This window comes from Ctenocephalides felis, unplaced genomic scaffold (genome assembly GCF_003426905.1).
Source record: "Ctenocephalides felis isolate EL2017-DRISC unplaced genomic scaffold, ASM342690v1 CF-g0.4_SCAFFOLD_00845, whole genome shotgun sequence".
Classification (NCBI taxonomy): domain Eukaryota; kingdom Metazoa; phylum Arthropoda; class Insecta; order Siphonaptera; family Pulicidae; genus Ctenocephalides; species Ctenocephalides felis.
Genome location: NW_020536999.1, coordinates 8046517 through 8063421, shown reverse-complemented (window position 1 = coordinate 8063421; position 16905 = coordinate 8046517). Strand labels below are relative to the sequence as shown.

The 16905-nt window shown below is 28.9% G+C and overlaps 1 protein-coding gene across 5 annotated transcripts in view; it reads left to right on the top strand.

Annotated features, from left to right (window-relative positions):
* Nucleotides 1-16905, top strand: part of LOC113363921 (probable Ras GTPase-activating protein) — a 201414-nt gene that overhangs the window by 154463 nt on the left and 30046 nt on the right. For all 5 annotated transcript variants that reach the window (XM_026606403.1, XM_026606402.1, XM_026606404.1 and 2 more), the window contains 6 exons: nucleotides 9118-9286; nucleotides 11673-11875; nucleotides 13402-13546; nucleotides 14675-14838; nucleotides 16171-16296; nucleotides 16371-16637. In XM_026606403.1, coding sequence (XP_026462188.1) covers nucleotides 9118-9286; nucleotides 11673-11875; nucleotides 13402-13546; nucleotides 14675-14838; nucleotides 16171-16296; nucleotides 16371-16637 — 1074 coding nt within the window. The remainder of the gene's footprint in view (nucleotides 1-9117; nucleotides 9287-11672; nucleotides 11876-13401; nucleotides 13547-14674; nucleotides 14839-16170; nucleotides 16297-16370; nucleotides 16638-16905) is intronic.

The window sequence follows — 16905 nt, the reverse complement described above, 5'->3', positions numbered from 1 at the left end:
TTCTTGTGTCACAAAATTTGTTCCCGTACTCCTCCGAAACGGCTTTACCGATCAGTATCAAATTTTATATTCGTATTTAGTATGTCTGACGATTTTTTTTATATTCGTATTTAATATGTCGGGTCAGCTACTATATATAAATTTATTATTACTATTATTTTTTCACAGCACGTTTTTTAATTAAACACTTTTATTAACTCATCTTCAACTATGATGTTTGTAATTTTATTGTTATTACAAATTTGTTTATGGTATAAACAAATTAGAAATTGTTGTTAAAACGCAATTTAAGTGAAAGTCGCGCGCGCCAGGCACTATTCACATTATTATTATAATAAAATAATAATAAAGCATGTAATTTTAGGTTAATTTGATAAATATGAGATTTTAAAATGTATTATATTAATTGATGAAATCACATTTTATAAATACACATCATAGATAAAAAAGTATAAATTTTAATTCTTTCAGCATATCACAGAAGTCGCCACCAAACGTAGCACGTAAATTTACCATTAGGTTCAATTCCAGATGAAATTTATTTAAATATATAATATAGAACAGATAAACTTGATTAATTCGACTAAATCGAATGAGAACAAAATATACGCATATTAAATATATTGTCAACAAAAATCACAAATATGTTGTAAAAATATGATGAGAAAAAATTAAACATTTTTTTCATTTAAAAAAGATATGTTTTAATAAATAAAATTGTTACTTGAACATTTAAAGTACGTGTATTATATCTGGAGAGATTTTGTTTTAAAACAAAGGGTGAATTTGAAACACACTAGCACCATCTGTGATATGCTGAAAACACTCATACAGAGTAAAGCACATTTGTTCTATGTTTACCACGTTCAAGTTTAAATTTTGTTTTACTCAAAATCTATAAATATATATTTTAAACAACTATCAAATACAACATTTTAATTATTTTTACTGAAGGGTTCATATAAAAAATCTTTTAAGTGCACTCTGTTCAAGGTAGGAATTTTTAAATTTTGTATATCACATCTGATCCAAATTGAAATTTTAGAAAGATTGATTATTTTTGGAATAGCATTTGAACTATACTATATTATTGTAAACTTTTCAACGTTTCGACCCTTTGTTTCTGTCATCAGCAGCATTAGAATTTTTACATGTGCATAAAAAATCCATTTTTTAAATTAAAGTAATAATGTTTTATACCGAAAAATGTGTATTTATGGATTTAATTCCTTTCCAACTCCATAGGGGCGCCACCAGCTGTAGCACGTAAATTTACCACTAGGTTTGATTCTAGATGAGGTTTATATAAACATAAAATACACAAAAGATACCTCCTAATTAATTTGATAAAAGTATAATTTCTTGATCTATCAAATGTTGAAATATGTATGCGAAAATTATTATTTTAAATATACTAAATAATTTTTAATATTCCAAAGTTTCGACATTTGATTTGTGTCACCACTAAAGATAGTTTAAATTTTGTATCATTACATTTATGTAAAAATATTATCTTTGTGCAAAAATCAAATGTAACATTTTTCTTAAGAGATCCCTGAGAAAGTTTTTAATTATATGAATAAATGGTACCAAGGTTTGCTCCCGACTTCAAACAGTTCGATATCAAGCAGTATGATATCATATTTTTCACTTTAGATCTCATATATAATACAATTACTAGAGTGAAAGAGAAGAATGGTTGACCGCTGGGTTGCCTGAGAAAAAAATACTAGGTTATTAGATAGGAAACACAATTAATAGAACAAATGCAAATAAAGAAACATCTATTTTAAAATTGGAGGAAAAAACTATTTAATGTTTGTTGTAGTAGCTACTTTCTCCAAAACCATTTCCTCGTTCCATTTTCCATAAAATAGATGGCGTTTTTGCTAATGGACTGTACTGTTACTCAAATCGCAGTAATAATAATATCAAATAATAAGCCGTGTGATGCGATGCTTCCATCTATCTACAGCTAGAAAAACTAGTTTCAAAAACCGGCCGGAATAAATTACTAATGAAGAAGATTTACATTTCAATTTACTTTCGAAAACTCGTTCCGATTTGTATGACGTCCGGGTACTGTGACAGGTGCCGGGGAATTAATTGACAGTTCAAGAATTAGACTTAGATAAGGTTGGTCTCTTATCTTAAAAAACTCAGAAACAAAGTTTGGTCAAATAGATTGCAAACACGACAACTTTGCCGTTGCTTCAATTTTAATTGTTTTCTCACTTCATAGAGGCGCCACAGACTGTAGCACGTAAAGTTACCCCTAGGTTTAATTCTAGATAAAATTTATAAACTTCTCGAAGGGGAAGTTTATATTTTCATCAAAAAATCCGATTCGCTAATTTTATGTTTTACGACGTTTCAAGCCATTCTAAATCGAATGAGACCGAATATGGAAAAAAGCATGCGTGTGTCTATTTTTGACTTTTCATCGATGTTTTCTCAAAAACAGCTGGACCGATTTCAAAAATTCAAAAGCCGTTCGATGTATCTCGGTGAGGAGGACTATCGTTTGTTAGCTTTGCGCGACGATCTGTCGAGCCGTTTCTTCGTAAATCGCAGAAAAGTGATAAATGGCCACGTTTTAATCCGTAATTCTGAATCAATTTTAAAAATTCCAAAGGATTGATACTGATTCGTTTTAGGTAAAGATCGACCTAGTAATTAACTGTTGAAAATTTTTTATTTGCCGACTTTTATGAAACTTTTTTTCACAGTAGTTATCATGGTCTTATAGAACATACTATAATTTTACGTCTCTACGATAAGTAGTTTAATTATAAAAAATGATTAAAATTTGAAAAAATATTATAGTCAAAATTGGTGATATGATGAGTCAAACATTTTCAATTCATTAAAATTTAAAATAATAAGCTACAATTTTAGGACATACAAGCACTAATAGTGTCTCTGCAATATAATTAATAAAATTACAGATAATTTAAATATGTCTGAGAGGTATTAATTGGAAATCGCAATGTTTAGATTCAATTGATAGCGATAACTTTATTTTTGAAATAAACAATTGAAAATTGGCTAAGTGCCACTTTCAACTAGTTTAAATATATGATATAAACCTGATTCATTTGAATTTGAATTTGAAATTTCAAAATTTGAAAATATGAGTTCTTTTTATTGGTTTGTTTTTTCGAAACAAAATGCTTCTTAAATATTATGTTTTGCGTTTTTTCTGATGTGATTTTGTTAGTGCTGAATGATGACACGCATATAGTGTCGAAACGTACAAAATAAGTGGTTTATATTGCATTATATACAAATTAAATATATAGATATATATATATATATATATATATATATATATATATATATATATATTATTTAGTATCTAATGCAATATGGTCTCATATTTGCATTGTGAATTATCAGTCGCATTCATTTCGGTACTCCCAAATTCTTGATAATTTCATTAGTACATTCAAATATAATCTAATATAGATATATATATATATATATATATATATAAATGTTTATACTTCTGATATTTTATCAGAACATGTATGTATATTATTTACATAATATCCTTATCAAAAAAATTCGAATCGTTGGCACAGATGTTCGTTCGTCGTCTGGTTTTGTATTTGTTCAATTTGTACAATTTGGAGGCATTGCCAAATAATAAAATAATTCTATTTAGATAATTATATATAAAATTTTGTAAAATAAAATATAAAACTAGAGGGGCATGGCATCTCTTCAACTACAATATGGTGCATTATTTTGGTACCTAATTTTAAATTTTTTAAGAAAGTTTTAATTTTTTTGGAAAACTGAAAAAAATAGATTCCTGGGAATTTTGAATTTTTTGAAAAAAAAACTTTTTTTTGAAAATTTTGAATTTTGCTTTTACGAAACCCTTTGATATGTAAAGGATAAACATTGGTACGGAACCCATAGGAATGTAAACAAAATTTATACTTATTATCAAAATCTCCATAAAATATCTGGTAATTTGATGTGCATATATTTGACATCATTTTTGACAGCCAATTATTGGCATTATTTAATTTTTTTTACTAGATCTCCGAAACCGCTAGACCTGCCTTCCCAAAAATTTAGTCAGTTCTTCATTTTGTCAAGAAAAATAAAATGTTTTTTGAATTATCCAAATCGGACGCTCCGTTGAAACGTAAAGATATATAAAAATTTGCATTTTCGATTTTTTGCGATTACTATAACTTACGGAAAGTTAAAAAAATATTCTTTACACATAGGGTGTCCAAGATCTCAACGTCAAGCCGAAACAGAAAAAAAAATCAGAAATAAATTATCACAATGTCGGAAAATTGATCACAGTTTGACGAAAATTCTAGGTTGCACTTGAAAACTCATAATTCTAGAAGAATTCTTGAATTTCTATGTTTTTATTTTTTCCATGTAAGTTATGATTAATTTCGTTCAGTCTTCACGTTGAGTTCTGGGATACCCTGTATATATATAATCATGAGTAACGACAGTTCTTGAAAAAACTTGACCTATTAAGATGCTTTGAATACGATGGTTAAAAAAATTATGCTAATGGTAATTTAATAGCCATATACGTGTATATATATATATATATATATATATATATATATATGTAATATCTCACAACAAGTGGTACAACATATCATATACAACATACAACAACTTTCTAATCTAATTCCTATTTATTTGTTCTGTGAATATTCTCTCTTATATCATATCCCTAGAATTATAAAATGACTAATAAGTTTTGATTAAATTCGTAACAGGCGAGTCAGACTCGTTAAACAACTTAAAGTTTATATTCTATTATTTATAAGAGTATGTTAGTATAACTTCCTCAAGGAGTTTGATGTGAAAATAGTTCTACACATAAAATCTAACCTCCAAAAGGATAGAGAAAATTAACTTTGGATAACTTCAAGTATGTGTTAACTAGGTGACATAAGAAAGTTGCACTTATGGTAAAATTGTTATTTGACGATTGTGCGTTTTGGAGGTTAGATTATATGTGTAAAGCGCCTAAATGCACAGCAAATACATTTTTGACAGTTTGTTACTAACAGCTCATACGAGCATATAGGAATCGAATAGGTTGATCCGTGCGCCCGAAATCGTCGACGAGTATTTGTATCCACACATACACACACTACCATTTTGTCTAAGGTATGCCAAAACGTTCAGAGATCTCTGAAACGTGAAGATAAACAAAAATTTTCAATTTAGATTTTTGGATGATTACAATATTTTACCCTACGGAAAGTTAATAAATAAATGATACTATTTAGAGTTATTTTATAGTGTGTGTATATAATATGTGCTATTTTATAATTTTATGTCAATGTACATATATTTATTCATATGTATGCAATTTTTTATTTATATCCATGCATCATACCAGCATAATGAATAGTTTTAATTAATACAATTAAGAATAGTTGTCTTCTCATTTGCAACACAGATCTTTTTATCCTTGAAAGAATCAGTAAACACACACACACACACACATATATATGTATATATATATATATATATATATATAATAAACTATTTTAAAAATTAAATTATAATAGTTTAATTATATTTTTCTTTTGCTCTTGCAACTTTTATGCGAATGTGAGTATGACAAAAGCAATTTTAGGAAAATTAAATTAGATATATGGAATTTTCTAAAAATTTTGTTTATACTCTTAAAAGTAATAGGATATATAAATCTATTCGATCATTTAAATTTAATTCTTCGTTAATATTTGATATCAAAATAACCATTGCTTATATTTCTTTTGCTCTTATTTGCAACCGTAAAGTCGAAATAAAAAACAATAGTTAATTAACTATTTATTATTATTATGTACGTTTCGACACAGTATTTGTATCACCATTCAGCATGTTAGACAAATTCTGAAATATATGTGAAAAAGTTTAAGAAAAACTGTAAGAATACTAGAAGATATAATAAATAAATATATCCAATAAAAGCCAGGAAAAAACACTCCAATTTTAAAGACATTGTTTAATGAAAAAACAAATCAGTAAACTAAAAGACAAATAATAAAAATATTTAGTTAGTCACGTGATTGACAAATTATGTATGAAAAACGAACTTGTAGAAACAAAAGGGTTCACAAAAGTAGATGCAGGGTCGAATTTCAATATTATCAATGGTAGAAGAAAAACAAACAAAAACTTTTTATAAAGATGCAAACAAATGAAAGTTAATAAAAGTTTAAGTATTTAAATAAAACGAAAATGACAAAGGTTCACAACTTTTAAGAAATTAGAAGATTTTTTTTAAAATAATTAATAATATTGTGTTAATAAAAATGTTTGAGTTTAGTTAATTAGTCATAATTAGATTGGGCAACTACTGAGTTGCCATCCAATCAAAAATCCATATAATAAAGTCAAAACAATTACTGAATGGCCTAAGTGTGACAGATTGTTATTAAAATGTACAAAATAATAATAAAAATAATAATATTATTGTGGTAAGAATTATGTACTAAAAGTGCAGAATCACATTTATTTACAAGAATAGGATTTAAAATGACAGAAAAAGATTCAGCATATTTATTAAGATCACACTTTTTTCTTTATGCAAAATAATGGCAAACTTAGTAATAAAAGTATGATTTAAATTTAAATATTTTTATAATATTTTAAATTAATTGTTCTTTTATAGAATTACAGATATGTTGATCTACCCTCTTGTAAATATATTTAATTTCTCTTGTAAATATATACTTTCGCCAATATAACATCAGTTACAATCGTTACAATTTATTTTGTGAACAATATTATTAGGAGTTTTAGATTTTACGGAAGTGAAAAGATAGTTAAAAGAATTGTTGAAATTAAAAACTACTAAAAAACAACTATTTGGAAAAATGCGAAAAACTGTGAAGAAAAAACTCCTTTATATTTATAAAGAAAAAACGACGAATCTGAGTTAAAAATATGAAAACTCTATGAAACATTATACTTTTGTCAATATATAATGGTTCTTGCTTTTTAAATAAATCTATTTATAAATAAACATCGGTTTTATTGCAAAATGTTTTTTTTAAGTGCACTAATTTTTTGTATAATTAATTAATTATATTAAACGAATTATAATTATAAACTGCGCCATAAAAATGCTAATAGACATAACACGTTTATTTATTATCTCATACAAGATCTCTTTGTTCTCGACCAAAAAATGGTGTTGAGATTTATGATTTTGTAATTGTTTTAAAATTGTTTTGATGGTTATCTTTATTCGTGTAATTTTATGGTTATATATATATATATATATATATATATATATATACACAAAGTCAAGTTATTTGTCCGTAAAATACAATAGTTCACGCTCCGATAATATTTCCACACGAATTGCACCGTTATATATACTTGTATATATATATATATATATATATATATATATATATATATATCGATGTGTTTATTAATAGTGTGTGTGTGTGCATGTGTAGAAAAACTATAATGCAAATATCTATTTAACAGAAATGAATTTTCAGTCAAGTCAGGGCAAGCGTTCAATAAAGAGGATATTATTTATCCTAAATATTCAAAGTGGTTAATTTTTTAATATTTGTAATATATTTGTTATTGAAAGTTTGTCAACTATAAAATATCAGGTAACACTATTAAATCGGGTAACACTTACACATCAGGCAACACTAATTCATGATAAATTTTACTTAGGGCAACACTGACAACTTATAATAACATACAAATACATACAACATACAAATTTGTAATAAATATTTTTTTTATGTGCAATTTATATAAATTGCATTTTTTTATAAACTATAACGAAATATTTTTTCATATTTATCAGGCAACACTAATTCATAACAAATTTTACATAAGGTAAGAACTTTTGTAACATTTAAGAGTATTTTGTAATTTTAATAAAAATTTGTAATGAATATTTTTTTCATTTTATGAAATTTATATGAATTACATTTTTTATGTAAACTATGATGTTATATTTTTTCATATTTAAATAGGCTGATTATTATTGTATATTTTTATTTATGAAATTCAAAAATAATTTAATTGAAAAAACGGTATATTCGTAATTTTTCATTAATTTAAAAGTTATTTTTTTAATATGCACAAAATATTTGTTATTACCACAATCAGGTAACACTATTAAATCAGGTAACACTATTAAATCAGGTAACACTAATACATCAGACAATACTAATCCGTAATAAATTTAACTAGTTAATTTTAATGCTAATTTGAAAGAAATATTTTTTATTATTTAAAAAATAAGAAAAAATAAACGAAAATATTACATTATTAACCCTTTCCACTTGTATGCAGCCGCTCAGGCAACAAAAAACATACAAGTTTTGAAATGCCCGAGTGGAAAGGGTTAAAGTTTATTGAAAAAATTATATTATTTATATTATTTATAAATATCAATTGTTTTTGTTTTAATTCTTATACAATGAAAAAAGTTTATAAACATTATAAATTATTATCAAACAATTATTATATTATATATTAAAAATTCATAAAAAATATTATAAATTATTATTAAACAAAAATTACATCATCTTACATGTTACAAAAGTGATTTATAAATATAAATTTTAAAATGATAATAAAAATCGCTCTGAGCTTCACAACTTGTTGGTATATTATATAATTATAATTAAATCATCTATTTAGCTGCTGAAACATTAAATTTAAAATAATTAACAATAAATAATAATAAAATAAATATAACTTATATTATTTATAAATGCTAATTGTTTTTTCTTAATTTTCATATAAGTATTTATTACAAATTAGTACTAGAATTACAAAATCGCTTTCCTAAATATTACTGAAGTTGTTGGTGTTACCATAAGTAAAACATATTAAATTAGTGTTGCCAAATGCAGTGGCGTCGGAACCGTGTGGGCTGGGCGGACTTAAGCTATCTCAAAATATACTGTCTAAAATGTCTAATAAATAAACGAGCCCACCCATCAAAAATTTGCTTCCGACGCCACTGGGCAAATGGTATAACGAATAAAAAATCGCTCTTGTATAATATATTGAAAAAACATAAAACAAATTTGAGTGTGAAAATAATTCAAGTTTTTTTTCAATTTTCAGATACTTCCTACGAGAAGGCATGCAGGCGCGGATCGGCCCCTGCGACACCTGTGTTGGGGTCGAGGCCCTCGACAGGGCCGAATCAGGGCCAGGATTGTCATAGTCCACAACAAACCAAACAGGAACAACAGCACACGCCGAGCAGACTGGCCAGTTTCTTTTCTAAACGGTAAAAATAGTAATAGTAATAGAGGATAAAATATAATTAACTAGTTGGTATTGGTATTTAGCCTTGAGACAAGTTACATGAACTTCCCGATATGTGTAAATAATCGACTTGATCAATAAACAGTAAATTAATTGAGGAGTGATTAGAAGTGTTCCGAGTGGATTTATTACACATAATTGAAAACGGACGAACACGTTAAATCGGAGTATTTTCTAAAAGCAACTTTTCAAAAATCAACAATTTTTATATTTGAACCAGTTTCCGTAGAACGTTAATGTTTTAGTATGTTCATTAAGACCAAGCAAGTAGATCATCTAATTTTATTTTTAACAAACGTCAAAAAAACTACTCATTTTCTCAAACTTTGATGAATTTTTAAAATTAAACTACTTATCGTAAGGCCGTAATAATTCAGTAAGTTCTATAAGACCATGATGTATATCGCCAAAAAAGTTCCATAAAAATCGGCTTCAATTTTTTTTTCAACAGTTAATTACAAGAAAACTGCTCGGTAGATTTTCAACTAAAACTAATCAGTATCATTCCCAACTAATATCTTTCGAACAGTTTTTGATTTTTTAAAATCGGTTCGGTAGTTTGAGGTTAAATGTGGACGAAAAGTTTAACACTTTTTTTTCAAATTACAAAGAAACGGTTTGGCAGATCGTCTCACAAAACTGACAAACGATAGTCCTCATTGAGATATTCAAATGGCTTTTAAATTTCTGAAATCGGTTCAGGCGTTTTTGAGAAAACGTCGATGAAAAGTCTAATTTTGACAAATGACAAAAAAACGAAACCAATTTTTGCAAACTATGACGAATTTTTAAAGTTAAACGAGTTGTCGTAGGGCCGTTATATTTTAGTATGATCTTCTAGAAGACTATGGTATATATCGTCAAAAAAATAATAATAAAAATCATCAAAAAAAATTTTTTGACACTTTATTACAAGAAAACGGCCCGGCCGATCTCTACCAAAAAGTAATCAGCACGATTTCCAACCAATATCATTCGAACGGTTTTTAAATTTTCAAAATCGATTCAGAATTGCGGGCTAAAACGTAGACGAAATTTTTTTCACTTTTCTGCGATTTATAAAGAAACGGCTTGGCCGATCGTCGCACTGACACTGACAAACAATAGTACTCATCGAGATACATCGAGTGGCTTTTAAATTTTTGAAATCGGTCCAGCCGTTTTCGAGCTGGTAAAAAATCTGTTCACATACACGCACACACACACACATGCTTTTTCCAAATTTGGTCTCATTCGATTCAGAATGGCTTGAAACGTCGAGAAAACATAAAATTAGCGGATCGGATTTTTTGATGAAAACATAAACTTCTCCTTCGGGAAATTAAAAATCCAAATATTATCAAAAAAATCGAAAATTTTACATTTATTTTTTCGTAACTAAAAATGCACGTGTTGTTTTGAGGGAAGGCGGGGGTTAATTTTGATTATTTATTTTATACCTGAATTTTTTGAAAAAAATAATCCAAAAATTAAAAAAAAAATAAAAAAAATTATCATTTTGTTCCTAAGTAAAAATGCACGTTATGTTTTGGGGGAAGGCGGGGGTTAATTTTGAATATCACCATCAGTGGCGTCGGAACCAAATTTTTGATGGGTGGGCTCGTTTTTTTTTTTTTTTTTAGATAGACAGCCAGTGGTCTCGTTTTTTTTTTTTTAGAGAGATATTAGCCCATATAATTTTTTGAAATTCATGGGTGGGCTGAGCCCCCCCATCAAAATTCAAATTCATGGGTGGGCTCAAGCCCACACGGTTCCGACGCCACTGATCACCATGTATCATCAAGAGGGAGGGGGATCATAAAATCCTTAAAAAATCGATCACGTGATTAATGGACGCCTCATAATTCAATTTTATTCTTGTAATATTGCTTTTTTTAACTTAGTTTGCTTTTTTATTCACCATTTTTTTAGGGCGATTTTCATTACCCTAATCCCATGTAAGCTATTCTAGAAATTATATAAAAAACGGTTGCATCTAGCTTCAAAAATAACAATATAAGTTTATAAATTATATTCAGGTGTCGTAAACTATACAACAGCGCTCAAAACCGAAAAGAAACTAAAAACAAAAAAAACACTTGTCGACGTAGTCGAGATGTCGCCCGATTTAAAGCGTTGGCTGGATACACCGTTTTTGCCCTCTACTTTAAAATAGCATTGTTAGAAAAAAAATTCCATACATTACTTGTTTTTAAGATAAGGTGCTAGTGGACTTTTTGCCCCACATTATTTTTGGCGATGGCTGGTTACACTTTTATCAGCCCTCTACTTTAAAATAGCATTGTTAGAAAAAAATTCATACTTGATGGTTGTGATGCACTTTTTGACGCTTATTATTTTTTTTCCAGATCATTTCGTTCGAACCCTCTGAAACGAACGAAAAGTGTTACGAAGCTAGAAAGGTGCCGAAGGGGCGGCCAAAACTGCGGGATTTCTTCAGGGGGCGCAATGTCATCCTCGCACGGTGGGATGATGGTCACCAGGGGCGGACTCAGGGGCTCCAGGTCGCACGAGAGCCTTCTCGGAGGACATGCAGCTTTATCGACAATAGGTAGGAAAATAATTCACTTAAGTAAGTGGTATAGTTAAGGGGCACAACTAGTGTAACCGTCTAAAAAAAGGTGATTTTTGGGAATTTATATTGAAAAAACTACTTTATCAATCATTTCAAAATTTTAAGAATATATTTACACGTGTTTTAAGAATATATAGTAAAACTTTTGAAGAAAAAAATTAAATATTTTTTAAGTTATCGTCGATCTCCAACGGCGCGACAAAAAAAGCCCTTTCGCTGTTGCAGTGATTCCGGCCTTCTACGTGGATGAAATAAAAAAAAAACTTGTTAAACTAGATAATATTGTCTGTAAAATGAACTACGATATAGAAAAAAAAATCAAAAATTGACAAAATGACAGCGTTTTTTAAAAAAAGTCGAATTATACCCAAATTTTGGTCGTTTCTGGACTGCCAAAATTCGATTTTTGATCCGATCAAAAAATCGATAGTTCATTTTACGGAGAACTATATATAGAACATGTAAAAAAAATTCGATAGTGATCGGATCATTTGTTTTTGAGTAATCGCTGCAGCAAATTCGGAAAATGCTGTTTCGAGAAAAACGCGTTTAAAGATTAAATGATCGTTATGTTCTATATATATATATAAAAATAAGTCGGATTTTCCTTCCTGACGAAATAACTCCAGAACGCACGAACCGACTTCGACAATTTTACATTCGTTGGAAAGGTCTCTAAGAAAATTAGTTGTGCATGGCATCGTGCCTTAATGCAAGCTACTGGAACTTCACGCACCGTAATTAAAAATTCGAGTAATGACATTAGCGAGAATTATTAGAATTATGCTTGGTTAAATCAACGAACAATTCTTGCCGCAAAGAATAATGATGTACACGTATTGAATTTCACCATTCAATAAAAAATTGCTGGCGTTTTGGTGACATACCAATGATTCCGACTGGTCTTCCGTTTGACTTCAAACGATTGCAATTTCCAGTTCGCAATAACAAGTCACAAGGCCAATCGCTTAGTGTTTGCGGGCTAAATTTCAAATAGATTATTTAGAAAATTATTGTTTTTCACATGGGCAGTTATACGTTGCATGTTCACGAGTTGGAAAACCATCCGCTTTGTTTGTGTTAACGACGTCAGACCAAAAAACAAAAAATTTGGTTTACCACAGAGCACTTCAATGAAAAGGATAAATTGCGGATTCACTTTCATTTACTTAGAGAAGTTCAACTAAAAAACACTTCATTTTTGTAATCGAATTAAATTCAATTTTTATTTCCTTTTCAAATATAAAACAAACAAAAAATTTCTTCATCTTTCTCACGAAACCATCTGCTGGCGAAACGGAGTTCGTCGGGTTTGCTAGTACTACATAATACTATATATATGTATAAATGGCTGTGACTCAAAAACTATTTAAGATATCAATTTAAAATTTTGGTATGTTATTTTTAAATGTATAACCTAACGAAATATGGAAAAATTTAAAATTCGATTTTTTGAAAATTGTGCCCCTTAATCTGACAAGTTTGTTTTATTATTTTTTTAGAATTAGGCTGCGGTGAAGTCGTGGTGGCCCCTGTACATGCCAGCGTTGCTGGAAGACAATGGTGCTTTGAGGTCCGTGGTGGTTCAAGACCACCAAGGTACTTCTGTTGCTCGTCTCGAGAGGAAAGGGACTTGTGGATGCACAGGTAATAATAGTTATAATACTTGCAATTAACGAATGCAATACCGATGAAAAATTTCAATACCGTTATTTCGGTAATTTTTTATTTTAAAATCGGAATACCGGTAAATTACCGGTATTTTTATTATCTTAAACAAACGTAAACAAAATTGAAAGTTACTAGTACAAATATAAAAAAAATGTATATACAACTACAACTATATTCAACTAAACAATAAAATAAAACAATAAGTTTATGTTTTTTAGATAATAATTTAATAAAAACATATGCAATTTAATTAATGTATTATCACTATCGAGTATATTGAGTACTTTTCACCAAAAACAAACTTATGAGTAGGGAAGACCAAAAACTCATAAAAGAACGCATTACATTATTATAATAAACTGTATTGTCTGTATCCGATGTGTTAAATTAGCATAATCTCTAATATTTTAAAAAAATAATTCTTCTACACTAATTTAAGATCGGATACTTTGTCGAGATAAATAATAAGTTACTATAATTGTTGAGTATTGTTATTTAAAACAATGTGATGATTTTATAGTATTTTCAAACTTTGAAACGTTTTCGAAAAATAATATTTTATAATTGTAATAAGAAGCAAAAATATTTAGTAATTATCATAATGATTATGTATAAAGTTAGGAAAAAATAAAGATTGCGCAGGGGTAATCTGTATGATATAAAATATTTTGGCGCAAATATCACTTAAAAAACCGTTACATTTTTACAAAAGATGAAACAAACATCATTACCTATCAGTCTAATTCTATTTATTATAACACGATATAAAGCCCTTAGTAAAGCAATAAATATTCAGTTTAATGACGAGTTGAAATAGTATTTGACATTTGTTCATCTTATAGAATCTCTTGAAGATATAGCTGTTTATGCGATTATGGAATTTAAAGATAAATTTGTTGGGAGAAACTTAAACTTTAGGGTATTATGTATCAAATAGCGCTTCTGTAAAAATACCGAAAATACCGGTATTTTTGGAATAAATACCGGTAAAAATACTGCCAAAAAACCGGGCGGTTTACCGGTAATTCGGTATACCGGTATGCCGGTATTGCATTCCCTACTTGCAATAAGATATTGAATTTTTCAAAAAAAAATTTATTACAGTTTACGACAGTCTATTCAACCATCAGCTGATCAACTGCCAAGAACTGATAACTCTTTAAAACTTTGGTTGTTGGAAGCTAAATGTTTACCACCGAAAAGAAAGTATTACTGTGATGTCCTGCTCGATGGAACTTTGCATGCTAGGACTGCTGCCAAAGCAAGAGGTAACTAGTGGTGTATGACATCGTGTCTTAAGGCAAATTGCCGGAACTTCCCGTACTGTAATGAAATATTCGAGAAATTTTAAACGTTTTCAAATATATTATTACAAATACTGTAACTTTCATTATTTATATTGCTATCTTGTTATATCTGAGCAAATCAAATGTAAATTATAAATCATAAATCAATTTATCTCCAGGACATTAACAATCGTCATTTCATTTCGAATTCAATTTCAAAAAAAAAATAGTTGTCTAATTTACACAAAATTGAAAAAGAGCTCCCGTATAGTCACAGTCTAAACGAATTTGCAAATAATTCTGTGCGACATGTTCACTTATACTGTGCTTAGCTTGGCGGCATTTTCACATTTCTCAATAGTTTTCACAAAATTGGAAAAGTTTTTCAGTACATAAATAGTCTAAACGCACTTGCAAATATATTTGTACCATAGTGGCGCTTAGACTGTGCTTAGCCTGGGTGATTTTTTGAATTTTTAACTCAAAATCACAAAAATATTTTTTGAAAAAAAAATTAAAAACAATTCTTTTTTCAAAAGCAATTATTTTGTTGAAACAAGCAGAAAGTTCTATGAATCATTTAAATCGGACGCTTAGTTCTCTCAAAAACTGCAATTTTTTTAACATTTAGCTCTGTATCTCCGAAACCGATGGGCTTACCTTTGCCAAAAACTAATAACCACTTTTGCCTGTCATTACGAACTGAATGTTTTTTGGATCATACAAATCGGATGATCCGTTTCACTCAAAAAATCGATTTCTATTTTCTGCACTCTTTGCTCCGTATCTCCGTAACGGCTGGACCTGTCTTTGCCAAAAACTAATCAGCACATCTCCTTATTAATAGCAATCGAATGTTTTTTAAACCATTCAAATCGGTTGATCCGTGCGCCCGAAAACGTAGACAAAAAAATGTGGACATACAAAACACACACACATTCATTTTTTCTGAGGTATGCCAAAATGTTCAGAAACCTTCAGAACGTCGAGAAATGCAAAAATTTTCATTTTCGATTTTCGGCCCATTACTATAACTACCCTACAGGAAGTTAATAATTTAATTTTTTAATTTGAAAATTTGCTTTATTTGACTTAAATACATACGTTGATTTTTACATAAAGATACAAATTGTATACACCTATTCTGGGAATATCATTATACTATCGTAATATAATATTGTTTGCATATATATTTGTTTCAATTAACTTATATAAGTATGAAAAGAGCTATTAAAAACATACTGCCGTGGAAGTTAATAAAAGATGGATGTCTGGGGGTAAAAAATGGTCATTATATCTCTCTAACATTTTTAGGTGAAATATTATTCTGGGGTGAGCTCTTCGACTTAACAGATCTACCAACAGATGTAAAAGAACTTAAAGTCGAAGTCTACAGAGAAGGAGATCGAAAACGAAAAAGGGACAAACAAATCTTAGTCGGTAAGTCAAAACACGAATAAACAATCTATTATCACCATCCAATTCTATCAATTACCTATTTCTTCCTCCCTTAGGTTCAGTCAGGATACCAGTGAACGAACTCGATGGCAGATACTTCACGGAAAGATGGTATCCCATTTTATCAGAAAAAGATTTCAATGCCAGCGGAAGTCTGTCCAGAAGTACAACCACGAGTTCTGGTCAAAGAGATGGTCCTACCTTGAGATTGAAGGCAAGGTATCAATCGACAAGAGTAAGGCCTCTTGCAGATTACGAGAACTTCACCGAGTACTTGAGAAGAAATTATAAACTGGTGTGCGAGAGCTTGGAACCTGTCATAGGTGAGGAAATAGAAAAAACAACTAGTGGTGTATGGCATCGTGCCTTAAGGCAAATTGCTCAAACTTCCCGTACCGTAATGAAATATTCGAGGAATATTAAACGTTTTCAAATATATTATTACAAATACTGTAACTTTCATTATTTTTGCTAACTTGTTATATCTGAGTGAGCAAGTCAAATGTAAATCAAAATCAATTTATCTCCTGGAACATTAACAATCGTCATTTCATTTCGAATTCAATTTCAAAAAACATAGTTGCCTAATTT